Source organism: Onychomys torridus, chromosome 23 (genome assembly GCF_903995425.1).
Source record: "Onychomys torridus chromosome 23, mOncTor1.1, whole genome shotgun sequence".
NCBI classification, from domain to species: domain Eukaryota; kingdom Metazoa; phylum Chordata; class Mammalia; order Rodentia; family Cricetidae; genus Onychomys; species Onychomys torridus.
This window is the reverse complement of record NC_050465.1, coordinates 20,600,240-20,613,959: the sequence shown is the minus strand read 5'-3', so window position 1 is coordinate 20,613,959 and position 13,720 is coordinate 20,600,240. Positions and strand designations below refer to the sequence as shown.

Sequence of the window (13,720 nt, the reverse complement as noted above, 5' to 3'; positions counted from 1 at the left end):
AAATAAATGGCACCACCATGCAAGGGACTTTTTTAAGATTTCTGAGTTAGTAAAAAGCGGGGTGTTTTTTTTAACTGATACATGATTTATGAACAACAAGAAATATTTTTCTTATTTTTTTTTCCTTTCTTAATAAATACGCATTAAAGACAAAAAGGTGCTTCCTCATGCCGGAGTGGGAGCCGCACTTACTTACTTCCCAACCACTCAGGAGGCAGAGGCAGGATGGACTGCTGTGAGGGTCCAAGAGCCAGCCAGACTGCAGTTAGAGACCGAAACAAACAAAAAAAAAAACCAAAGCAATGAGAAGAAAGAAAGAGAAAAAAAAAAAAAAGCTTTCTTCTACCTCCAAGGACCCTCTGCTAGAACCAATGTGGCCTCCTTTCTGACAGGTCCAACATAAAAATCCCCTTCAATAGAAAATGATTCGATATGGATCAAAGTATCTTCCCACTAAATGGGCACAGACTAATGTTCCAGAGTCTCACTGCGTAACTCTGGCTGACCAGGAACTCACTATGTAATCCCTTTACCTCCTGGGATTAAAATCGTACAGCATCAGGATGGGCAAGATGTTCGTATCCTATCTCATAGTTCTTATTTCGAATCATTTTCTATTGAAGGGGATTTTTATGTTGGACCTGTCAGAAAGGAGGCCACATTGGTTCTAGCAGAGGGTCCTTGGAGGTAGAGAAAGCTTTTTTTTTTTTTTCTCTTTCTTTCTTGATTGCCTTATGGTTTATTTTGTTTTGTTTTTTGAGACAGGCTATGCAGTCCAGGCTGGTCTTGGCCTCACAGAGCTCATCCTGCCTCTGCCTCCTGAGTGTTGGGAGTAAAGTAGTGCGCTCCCACTCCCCGGCATGAGGAAGCACTTTTGTCTTTAATGACGTATTTATTAGAAAGGAAAAAAAAATAAGAAAGATATTTCTTGTTGTTGCATAAATCATGTATCATGTTAAAAAAAAAAAACCCAGCTTTTTACTAACTCAGAAATCTTAAAACAAGTCCTTGCATGGTGGTGCCATTATTTAGTGCTAACCATTGTTAACAATGCTGTCCACTGCCTCCCGGCCCCCTTTCTGTTCACTCCTCCATTTTGCCAGGTTTCAGGATGTCTGAGCAGGCATGTTAAGTAGGCTCTCCACTCTTCAGTGAAGCGGTGTCTGTGTGAAAGCGGGACAGAGAGATCCTTCATTGCTGTTTTCCATTCACCTTCTGCCAGCTGAGAATTCTGGAGGAGTTTTCTTTTCACTTGCCTTTGTTTCCATCCTCCTGGGCCTTGGGTGCCTTCTGGCTTCTGCCCTTGGACTCGCCCTGGCCTTGACTGTGGCTGCCTCACATTCCTGGGGAGGGCTGGAGCCGCTAATTGGGAGCTGGCACCTGAGGCCGATCTGCAGACTGGCCACAGACTGGCATTGTCCCCGGCTGCCTCTGACTCTCTGGGGACAGATCATTTTCTGAAAATCATTCCGCAGAATCCATCCTGCACGACCCAGGACCTGAAGCCAGCGTGTCTGGCATGGGTAATTCTCATCTGGGGAGCACGTTTGTCCGGAGACTTTGTGTCTTTCCGTATAGTGCATCTCCCAGCCATGCAGTTTGGCTACTGTGAAGTTGATGATGTCACCACACATGATTAAAGTATTTTCCTGAAGAATTTCCTGGGATAATACATGTATTGTATTGTAGAGGTTGGGAAGGGGGAAGGGAGGGAGAGAGGAGAGAGAGAGGAGTGTGTGTGTGTGTGTGTGTGTGTGTGTGTGTGTGTGTGTGTGTAGTCTATACAGAAATCCCAAAATGTCTGTGTACTTTGAGTCAACAATTCTACCTCTTACAGGGATAATCAGAGATGATGTCCAGAGTCTGTTGTGAGTTTCAGAGTTAGAGAAACTTCCAGTTGCCATTTCCAAGACCTTTTCCCCATCCCCATTTTATAAAATACAAAAACCAAGATCCAAGCAGGTCAGGCCTCAGGCCTTTCTGAGTCTAGTTCTTCACATTGTTCTGAGGTCCTTTGTGATAAGGCTAGGTTCCTATCAGTTAACAAATACTATGTAGAAAAAGGTTAAAAAATAATAGAAATTGTTGAGTTAAAACCAAAACAAACCGATTTCCTACCTCTAGAAATATTTCCAACCGTTGGTGTACTGATAGTACTATGTCATCCTCTGAGCAAAAAGTATTTGTAGTGTTGCTCCATCTTATTTTATTAGGAAACCTTTTTTTCTCCAAACGGCACCATGGGGCTATTTGTTCTTCACAAGACCTTCAGAACACACCCACACACTTCTTGTACCACTTGCTGTTTTTCAAAACTTTGAGTTTAGTTATAGTCCAGAATCTCTAGGACTAAACCAAAATCTAGGTTCCCATCCCCTCATGAATAGATTTTGAGACTCTTTTTGATTCTTCAGTGTAACTAGAATAAATTCTGGTGGTTTTGTGATGATTGTTATTGTTACCTTAAGAGGTGAGAGCGGATCAAAGAGTCTGGACAGTTGTAAGACCACACAGTGTCTAGTTGCTTTCCAGAAAGATCATACCTCCCTGTAGCTCAACTCTTGAAGGTCCACGTGTTAAATGTTCCATCCTCAATGTGGTGCTATTGGAAGGTTGGGGACCTGGAGGAGGCGGGGCCTTGTGAGAGGTCTTTATGGCATTGGGGTCATGCCCTTGAAGAGAGTTTGTGGAATCCTGGTAACTTCCAGGGTTCTGTGGCCCCTCATGAAGTGAGTGTAATGGTCTTGCTCCTTCTGGGATATGCCTCCTTACTACAAGCTGAAGCAAAGGGCCAATTGATGATGGACTGGAACCCCTAGATTCTGAGGCAAAGTAACTCTCTTCTCTAAGTTATCTCAGACACTTTGTTAGAGTGATAGAAAGCTAATAAATACCTCATTCATCCACAGAAGCTGAAAAGTCCACAAAATTCAAAATGCTTGAAGATCATTCCTTTCTCTCTTATGATGTAGACAACCACAAAATGTCAGGGCTGTTGCGATAGCTTGACAGTTAGAAATGGATAGTGCTCTTCCAGAGGACCTGAATTTGGTTCCCAGCACCTGTGTTGGGCAGCTCACCACCACCTCTGTAACTCCAGCTCCAGGGGGATCCAATTGGCATATACTTGTGTGCATATACACACATAGATAAGTAATAAAAATAAAATCTAAAAAAAAAAAAAAAGTCACATGCCCAAAGAACACAGATAACCATCTCTTTGAAGAGGCAAACTGGCTTTCCAGAATTTTCTGTGCTGCTCCTAAGTGATTAAATGGTACCTGGGAGTTACCTGAATACTGAAATGTGAAGTCTATGTTTTGTTGGGGAGCTTGTGAAGGGTTGGAATTGGCATCTGTTGTGTTGATTTTCAAATAGCCTTTAACAGTGAGGTTTTAATAAGAAAGATTTTACTAACCTTCTGCAATTACTTTTATTTCTGGAAGAATCTTTTGTGTCATCTCACCGATACTAATTCTGACCTCTTGGAAAGTAAATTATACCACAGCAGCCGGTGGCTACCGTGTGTGTGTGTGTGTGTGTGTGTGTGTGTGTGTGTGTGTGTGTGTGCGCGCGCGCGCTTGTGTTCTGCTTGTATGGGATAAAAGAAATATATTGTAGGCCTGAAATGATTTACCTCTTTGCCCTTCACAAATATTACCCTTTGGTCAGTGCATTATTGAGTTTCGTGATGAGACACTAACTTTGAATTTATTAAAACCCCTAAGTCTCCAGCAGTAAAGTCCTTTAAGTGGTTTCACCAACAGATTTATTTCAGAATGATTCCTTTGTGGGAAAGGAATAATGCATTGCGTACTGAGGGCTTTCAATAATTTATGAGACCCACACGCTATTGGCTGTTTGAGAGGAAGCTTTTGGCGTCAGAGCCCAAAGGGAAATCTATGTCACATGTCTGCCTTCTGGGAAGCCAGGCTTGTACTGACTCTTTAGCTAGACTGTTTTGAAAACAAGAGGGGACGGGGTTGCTCGGGGTGGGCATTATGCATGATTGGCTGAAAGGCCACATTTTACTACCTTTAGCAAATCTCGGTGTTTACAGACATTGCTTTTTTCTCCCATGAACAGAAATAGCAACTGGTTTTGATACAAGGGTAGGCCGAACATGAATCCTTGGAGCTTAGCAGTTAGCACAGACACAGGGGAGCTCTGTGAATGTGGAAAGGCATGTGTGGCATTTTGTACTGTGAGACCTAGAGTCGTGTTTGTGGGCAGAGGAGAGTGGCAGGTTCTCCACCTCAGTTCAGCTGTAAACCTGGCTCTCCCTGAACCCCACCATCCTTCACCCCCCTTCCTAAAAGCCACCAAACTCCAAGGTGGTCTCCCTTCAAGGGAGAGCCGTGTTTGTAGTCACTGGGAGGCAGCATCCTGGCCCCTCTCTGGATCTTCTGAGCATTCCAGTGAGAAGTACCAAGAGGGAAACGGACCGAACCAGTCCAGTTTTGTTTGCCAGGAAAATGACAGGATTCATCTTCCCATTCCTCCCTCTCTCTCCTTCAGGCCTCAATAAAAATAGCAGATTTTTAATTAGCATTTTGAAATGTTTTATTTATTTTGTGTGAGGTTGCGGTGAGGGGACACATGGCCATGTCACACCACACAAATACAAACCAGGGGACAAGTTGTAGGATTCAGTTCTCACCTACTATGTGGGTTCCTGGGACTGAACTCAGGTCTCAAGTGCCCTTACCCGCTGAACCATCCCGCTGGCCCTGATTTATTTTAAGCTAAAGCCAACTTATGTAAAATTATTGTGAGATTTATATTATACAGCCCTTTAAATGTGCGTATTACTGGAAATCTACTGCTAACAGTTTGAGGGTGGTCATGTGATGCTGCATTCATACATTTGTTGCTGTCCACATCCTCACATTAAATTATATCAGACATTTCTCACTTCTTTTTTTTTTGGTTTTCCGAGACAGGGTTTCTCTGTGTGGCTTTGCACCTTTCCTGGAACTCAATTTGGAGACCAGGCTGGCCTTGAACTCACAGAGATCTGCCAACCTCTGCCTCCCGAGTGCTGGGATTACAGGCATGCGCCACCACCTCCCGGCTAACATTTCTCACTTAACACTAGGTCCAAAGAACTTTTTCCTTTAAATAAAAGGTCTCTTCATTTCAGCAGTTGTGAAACATTCCATATAAACGTATGTCTTAGCCTCAGTGACTAGAACCAAATGCTCCGGATGGCTTAGGACAGACCTTTCCTTAGCATGGCTCTAGAGGGAGATCAAGGCGCTGGCTTGTGGTGAAGGCTCCTTTCCTGGCACTCGGACACCCTCCTTCTTTCTGTTTCCTCACATTCTGGGTCTGGAGGGCTCTAATCCCATCATGGGACTCCACCTTCATGACCTCATCTGACCCCAATGACTTCCCACCTGACCTCCCATGACCTTCTTCCTTCCTGAAGGCTGCCATCACTTGAGTTGCGTGGGGCACACAGACAATTTAGTCTAGGATGCTACATAGTGTAGTGATGAACCTTCATGTTCTCCTTTGATTTTTTTTCCCTCCATCACAACATAGGGAAATGTCTTTTCTGTGCTTGGTGGTCGCTCTAGACTCTATTTCCTGTAAGTAGACTGCTGGGTCAAGGGGCGCACACGTCTCAGCTTCTGGTATATCGTCCCTAGTGGCTTCCTGCAGCTAAATACTATCCCCGTATGGCAGATGAGAGTGCCTCCCTCCCCAGGTCCAACACTGAATCTAAGGCTTCTTAATTATATTGAATTAATAAGTACCTCATCATTTTTAGTTCATTCTTTTTGTAAAGTGAATACATTTAAGTATTTATTGGTAACTTGTAGTGGTTATTTATATAATCTCCATTTCTCTATTGAGCTTTCTTTCACTTACTGGCCCTTTCTAAGGCTGTTTTTAAATTAAAAGATACAAATGAAGACTAGGTCCTCCTTCAAACTATGCATGAGAAGTATACATTTGGAGAATAATTATCCATCTTATTTAAGGATGCAAGAGTGCAGTAGCAGTGATATGTAGGTTTCTGGTTTGGGGGATGAAGCCCAACTAATGTGACACCATTAGCTGACGTCGGTAGGCAATAAAGCTTTGCCCGACAGAGCTGGCAGTCTGAGGGCACGTGGCCTGCTCCTCCTCAGGGGCTCTGCTAGGATCTAGCATTCTTTCCTTCCCTTTTCTCCCCCTTGGAGTACATCTTTTCCTTACCACTCTATAATTCTAATGGGGTTGTCCTAGGTCAGTAAAGAAAAAAAATTCATAGGATGTCAACATTGAAAATAATTTCTGTGTCTGGCTTCTGGCCAAGAGGAGATTTCATGGTCCATAAACCACAAATGTATGTACAGTTGGGGAGCAAAATTTATTATTTAATATACTTTCCGGAGAAATCCTAGAGGGAACTTAGAGCTCCTACAGGGATGATGCAGCATAAAATTTTAATGAATGTGTGGTTTAGGAATGTTTAAAAATCTGTTTGCTCGCTGTGACCTAAAACTGTTGACTGCTTTTGGACAGTTTCACTCGCTGGCTCCCATGTACTATCGAGGATCGGCCGCAGCGGTGATAGTCTATGACATCACCAAACAGGTAAGAATGTCGCCCAACTTCAGACGCCATCTGCGGTGACTGTCCCCGAGACACCAAGGCAGATTGGCACTTTGTGAGTCTTGCCAGCACCTTGGGAGCCTTGACAGTAGGGGACAGGGACAGGGACAGTGAAAGCTATGTGTCCAGAGTGCTTCCCCCACAAAGCAGCTTTGATTTATTTTTCCAATTACGAAAACAGTAAACGTTCCTTTTCAAACTGACCTTTTTCTTTTTCTTTCTCTCTCTCCTTCCTTCCTTCCTTCCTTCCTTCCTTCCTTCCTTCCTTCCTTCCTTCCTTCCTTCCTTTCGAGCTGAGGATTGAACCCAGGGCCTTGTGCTTGCTAGGCAAGCACTCTACCACTGAGCTAAATCCCCAACCCGACTTTTTTCTTTTTAAAGATCGATTTCTTTTCTGTGTGTGATTATTTTGCCTGCATATGTATCTGTGCTGCTACGTGTGTGCCTGGTCCCCACAGAAGTCAGAAGAGGGCACTGGATCCTTTGGAACTGGAGTTACAGATGGTTGTGAGTCACCATGTAGGTGCTGGGAACCAAACTCCGCTCCTCTGGAAGAGCAAAAAATACTTTTAAGTGCTGAGCCAACTTTCCACTCCCTAAAACTGAGCTTTCATAGAGACAAGGTCGTGTCTGTTAACACTTCCTTGAGAACTTTAAGTTCTGCATATTTTATCATTTTAGGTTATTTTCTGTTACTGGTTCAGCTGCACCATTCAAAGATCAGAGAGGGGTTGGGGATGTAGCTCAGTGGTAGAGCGCGTGCCTAGCAAGCGCAAGGCCCTGGGTTCGATCCTCAGTTCAAAAAAAAAAAAAAAACCCAAGGAAACAAAGATCAAAGATGATATTTATATATATAAAAGTCAATATGCCTGTAGACAGTGGTTCCCCATTTATCTGTGTTTTGATTTTATGTAGTCTTAGTTATCCAAGGCCATCTACAACCATTAAGTGGAAAATTCCAGAAACAAGTCATACATTTAAAATAATGTATTATAATTACTATGTCTATTTTAGTTTGTTACTGTTAGTATCTTACTCTGCCTAATTGTCTATTTAAACTGCACCATAGGCGCTCATGGGACAGAAACACATTGTTTCCAGGGTTGGCTTCCAAGCCACAGTTTGAGGCATCCACTGAGGACCCTGGAATGTATCTCCTGCAGTGTATTTTGAGTTACAACCATTAGCAAACAAGTGCTTTGATTTGGTGGGGCTCCTCCTGACCCCAGTCCTTCTGGAATGCTGACCTTTAGCTGATTCATTGCTGTTGTATCCCATGAGTTCTGACCACTTCCACCTCCATGTGCTGTTCACTTTGGCTTCTGCCCCGGAGCCGGCCCCAAACAAATGCATTCCTTCCTTGAAGCAAGCAACAGTTGTCACTTGATCCTGATATGCTGGTTCCCGCAGTGTCAGGCTGTTATTTCTAATCAATGGCACTTACTGAAAAAACTTAATAATGAAAATTTTTTTAACTTCTTCAAGTTTTAACTTTGAAAGAGGTATCTGTTATAGGCTGAGTAAAAGTTAGCTGATGGTAACTCAGTGTCCCTTACAAACATTTTTCCCCCATTGAACTACATAGGGTTCATATGTCTACTTGTTTGAAATGTATTGACAGGTCTTTTCAGTGACTCATCTTGTTTTTGGTTAGGATTCATTTCATACCTTGAAAAAATGGGTTAAGGAGCTGAAAGAGCACGGCCCAGAAAACATTGTGATGGCAATTGCTGGGAACAAATGTGACCTCTCAGATATTAGGTAAGACGCATTTCAAATATCTGTGTGTGTGTGTGTGTGTGTGACATCTCCCGCCCCCCAAACATCTCTGATTAAAATGGAGTTATGTCTTTTCTTATGTTTATGCTCTCTGTGTAATGATTTAGCTGATGGCTGTAGTTGGAGAGCTTCTCTCCAAGTGCCACCAAGCCCTGTTAGTCCAACAACCCACTTGTAAAATAAACACACAGACATTCATATTATTTAAACTGCTTGGCCATTAGCTCAGGCCTACCAATGTCTAGCTCTTAGTCTTATATTTAGCCCATTTCTACTAATCTGTACTTTGCCATGTGGCTTGTGACTTACCCGTACCTTATCTCTTTCTTGTCATGGCGGCAGCTGGCAGTGTCTCACTGCCCCAGCCTTCATTTCCCAGCATTCTCCTCCACCTTGTCCCACCTACCCTATCCTTCCTACCTGGCTACTGGCCAATCAGCACTTTATTTATTTTAACCAATCAGAGCAACACATTTGACATACAGAACATCCCACAGCAGATGGCCCCTCACTTGTGATAGTCAGTGTGATATTATTCAACCAGAGAGGAATTATAGGAGAATGGCATAAACCTGACCACACCTATAATGGTGAATGTTAAATCAGCTGTATCAATAACTCTATATGCTGCTGGACTAGGTTGTTTTATTACCTTTTTCTTCTCATTATCATTACAACTAATAATTTTAGCAACATCTTCATATACAAATGACCACGACAAAGCCTGATATTTTCCATAACATGTTTGTTTTAGATTTTACCCTAAGGATGTAGTCCAGTCTATATAATGCTACTATTTTGATTTAATATCTGAATATGATACATTTTATGGCAGCACCCTAAGAGGCAATGGCTTATGGAACTTCTTGACCTTATATCTTAGTCCTTTTTCTGATTGTTAGATCAAAATACTCAAGGCTGGGTTTTTATAGAGAAAACAAGTTAATTGTGCTTTGCCTAGAGTTTCAATAAAGGAACATTGGTGACTGTATTATGTACAACATGGTAGAGAAACAGGAAGGGAATGGAGGCTGTCCAGAATTGATCACTTGGTGAGGTAGGGGCTCAAAGAGATCCAAGGACTAATTTCTCTCTTTTACAACAACCCATCCCAAGTAGAGTCTCTTGAGAACTACTGATCCCTTCTGAGGGTTTTTCACACCATGGCCTAATCCCCATCCGTTCTTCCACCATGATTCTAGCTCATGATCCTTGAGGAACACACTCAAACCACATAATCCAACTGTAGAGCATGCATTAGAGACGTGATGACTTTATCTAGCCTGTTAAACTAGCTGTTAATGAAATGAATGCTACTTCAGAAGGTTATGTATTAGCTGTCCTTCCTCATGACAGATCTATTCCAAGACTACAGTGGATATCTGAAACCATAGATTACACCAAACCCCATGTATGTTATGATTTCTTTCTACATATGCAAATCTGTGATTAAATTTATTTTTACATCAGTCACGTACTTAAATGATTTAGAACAGCAACTAATAAAATAGAACAGTTTGTAATAATATAGTAAAAGCTGCTTAAAATGTAATGAAGTATTTATTTCTGGAACTTTCCATTTGATATATTTGGACTCGATTGTGGGTAACTGAAGCCCTGGAGAACAAAAACACTGACAGGGGATATACTTTGGCAAATTTGTTTTGCTTCTGTCCCCTCGACTCTGAATTCTTAGGGATGCCCATCGTCCGTTCTCATAAAGGCAGCTTCTAGTTTTGATATCTAAATATGATTAAACCAAAACTGAATAAGCATTGAAAATGGATCTTGCAAGAGTCCTCAGAGTGACACCTGGCAAATTACTCCGTTTCTTTGTGTTTGCAAACATGCTGTATCACATTGCATCAGGTAGGTTTAGAATGCCACTTAATCGCTTATTTTCCTGGGGGTTGGACAAGTCTTTGAACTCCCCAGACTTGGTTCAGATCCTGAAGCGGCTCTTTGGCTTGTGTTTCTGGCATTGGGTGGTTGGTGGGCGGAGTCAGCCTTGGTGAAATAGGGGGGGCTTTATCTGACACCTTATGTGGTCAAGGGGAACTTTGATAGAAAAAACTTCCCCTCTTTCTCTCTGGGGCAGGGGATACAAATGTGTGTGTGTGTTTGTGTGCGCATGTGCACCTGGACTAAAATTTAAGAAGAAATTGATTTCTAGTTGAATGGGATGGGATTGTTTGCTACACAGAGCTGAAATCTAACATGTTAATTTTAGGAAAAAGAGAGCTGAGAAAGTGTTGATATCAACATGATCAAAACAGGCCTTCATTCATCTCTGGGATTTGGTGTGTTCCGCTTGAGCTATGGAGAGACACTGGCCTGGCATTCTCTGTATTTCAATGCCCCATAGCTGACAGGGACCTTGTGGTCCACTGAAGGGACCTGGCCAATATAAGATGGGGAGGGCTGGGTTCTTGATGAGGCACAGCCCCAGATCACCACAGTCTCCAGATCGAAAGGGCTCGCTGCCTCTCATTCCCAGGTATTCTCTGTAGACCTCCTCCTGTGTGCACCACAAGGTACACACCCAGCTAAGATGACCTGTTTAACAACCCACCCATCTCACTCCTGACTATAAGTTCACTTGCAACCCTTCTATCCCCAAAGGATGATGATCCAACATCATCCAGTTACCGCCTCCAGTGATAACATCAGGGCTGCCATCCCTGGCACCCTGCCAGTCTTTCAGCTCAACTTCTTTTGCGTTGTTTGGCCTCGAGGCCTGAATCAAGCTCATTAAGATCCCACGGGTGTTCAAAGTGTGGAATATATGTCTTTTGTTGTACACAGTCATTCGATAGGGTACTTGTTTTGATTATGCAACAAAGGAAATGGCCTGGTTTTGTAGTTCTTATTCAAACTTCTGAATAGGTCAGTGAGAAAGACTACTTTATTTTTATTTTCAAAAATTGATAAATTAATATCTATCTATCTATCTATCTATTTATCTATCTATCTATCTATCATCTATCTATCTATTTATGTGTGTGCATGCCATGACATGCTTGTAGAGGTCAGAGACAACTTATGAGGGCTGGTTCTTCTATCACATGAGTCCTGTGGCTTGAACTCAGGTCATCTGGCTTGGCGGTGAGCATCTTTACTCACTGAGCCACCTCACCAGCTCTGGATGAGTTTCTTGAGGTTTGTTTTATGGCTCAGCCATACTGTAGCCTAGAGAATGTTCCATGGAAGCCTCAGGCCAGTAAGAGGCTCCCTCCAACCCCCACCACATTTGTGTCTGAGGTGTGCATACACATGTGTATGCATGCTTACGTGTGTGCAACTGCATATGGAGGTCAGAAGTTGATGTCAGGTGTCTTCTTCGATCCTCTCCATTGAATCAGGGTGTCTGCTGAACCCAGTGCACCAGCTCAGCCACTATAGCTAGAGAGCTTGCCCTGGAGATTCATCTCCATGGATGGGCTGCTGTGTCATGACATATCTATGTATGCTAGGCATCCATATTTAATTCTTTACACTTGCATGGCAAATGCTTCCCCACCCAGCCATCTCCAGTCCTTCCATCAAGTTTTTAAAAACACCTATTTTTATTTTATTTTTAGTGGAAGTAGAAATTGATTTTAGAGCATGTGCATGCCAGGCTGGTGCCCTACCACTGAATCGTTAAACCAACCACGGGCCTCACTAAGTTGACCATGCCAGCTTTGACTCTACTCTAGTTCAGGCCAGCCTTGCTCTGTTACTCCCCTGCCTCACCCTCCTGAGTAGCTGAGACTGTAGGCCTGTACCACCAGAACTGGCTTGTACACCTGTTTTTATATTTGCCCTTTCCCTTTGAAGAAGGGAAGAGAGAGGAGGAGGGAGGGGAGAGAGAGAGAGAGAGAGAGAGAGAGAGAGAGAGAGAGAACACCAGCCTTCTGAAAATAACACTATCTTAGCCAGAATTAAATTTTTGAAATTGTTTTAATTTTTAGAATTATATCATTTTGTTATAGTTGGTACTAGTGTTCCATTTATGATCATAATATAAAATATCTAGAAAAATTTTTTAATGTTGGCTTATGTTTATGACATCCTTATCTACTGGGAAAATTTTACAAGCACTCTGGAAAATTCTTAAGTCTAGTAAATAGATTCAGCAAGGTTGTCAAGTACAAGGCACAGAAAACACAATTACATTCCTGTTTATTAATAGTGAGTATGCAGAAACTGGAATTAAAAATACAGTACCTTTTACAATTGCTCTGAAAAAAATTGAAATACTAGAAATGCACAGAATCTGTGCTGAAAATTACAAAATGCTCATGAAAAATCAAATAAGACTTGAAAAAAATAGAGACATACTATGTTCATCCATTGGTAGTCACGGGGTATTAAAGGTATCTGTATTCTCCAAAGTGATTTCTAAGTTTAAACGAAATTCTTGTTAATATCTTAGCAAGGTTTTTGGTAAGCATAAGCAAGCAAATTCTGGGGCTAGCGAGATAGCTCCAAGGGTAAGAGTGCTTCTTGTACAGCATGAGGACCTGAATGTGGGTCCCCAGCCCCTTATAAAAAGCTGCAGGTGGCCACTTGCACCTGAGACTGCAGTGCTGGAGTAATGGGAAATCTTAATTGTCAGCATTGTTTGGTTGAGGAGTACCTAGGCAGCTGGAGGGCACCCTCTGAATGTGTTGGGTGGAGGAGTACCTAGGCAGCTGGAGGGCACCCTCTGAATGTGTTGGGTTGAGGAGTACCTAGGCAGCTGGAGGGCACCCTCTGAATGTGTTGGGTTGAGGAGTACCTAGGCAGCTGGAGGGCACCCTCTGAATGTGTTGGGTTGAGGAGTACCTAGGCAGCTGGAGGGCACCCTCTGAATGTGAGCTGGAGGGGCACCCTCTGAATGTGTTGGGTTGAGGAGTACCTAGGCAGCTGGAGGGCACCCTCTGAATGTGTCTGTGAGTGTTTCCAGGGAACCGACTAAACAGGGAAGGCACACTCTGACTGTGGGTGGAACCGTCCAGCAGGCTGGGTGCCTAGATGGAACACAGGGGAAGGAGGCATATTCTCGACATTCATTCTCTCCCTCTGTCTCTCTCCCCATCTCTTCCTTTGTCTTGCTCTCTGCCTCCCTCCTCCCTTCCTTCCCTCCCGCTTGTTGTGATACCTGTCCTCCTCGTCCTCACTGTGATACACTGAGCCCAAAACTGTGAGCAAAGGCGAGTCTTCCCTGACTTAAGTTGTTCCTCAGGTAAGAGTCACAGCAACCTGAAACTAGCATACAAGGATTAGAACATAGACTGTAAAGAACTCTCAGAACTTAACATGTGTAGACAAAGCTCCAAACTGAAAAGGGGTGAAAGAATATGGAGCTGGG

General features: G+C 43.0%; 1 protein-coding gene across 1 annotated transcript in view; it reads left to right on the top strand.

Moving 5' to 3' along the window:
- Rab31 (RAB31, member RAS oncogene family) overlaps positions 1-13,720 on the top strand; it is a 121,690-nt gene that overhangs the window by 66,390 nt on the left and 41,580 nt on the right. The window contains exons 4-5 of the mRNA XM_036173557.1: positions 6,517-6,588; positions 8,261-8,367. Of these exons, the coding sequence (XP_036029450.1) occupies positions 6,517-6,588; positions 8,261-8,367 (179 nt within the window). The remainder of the gene's footprint in view (positions 1-6,516; positions 6,589-8,260; positions 8,368-13,720) is intronic.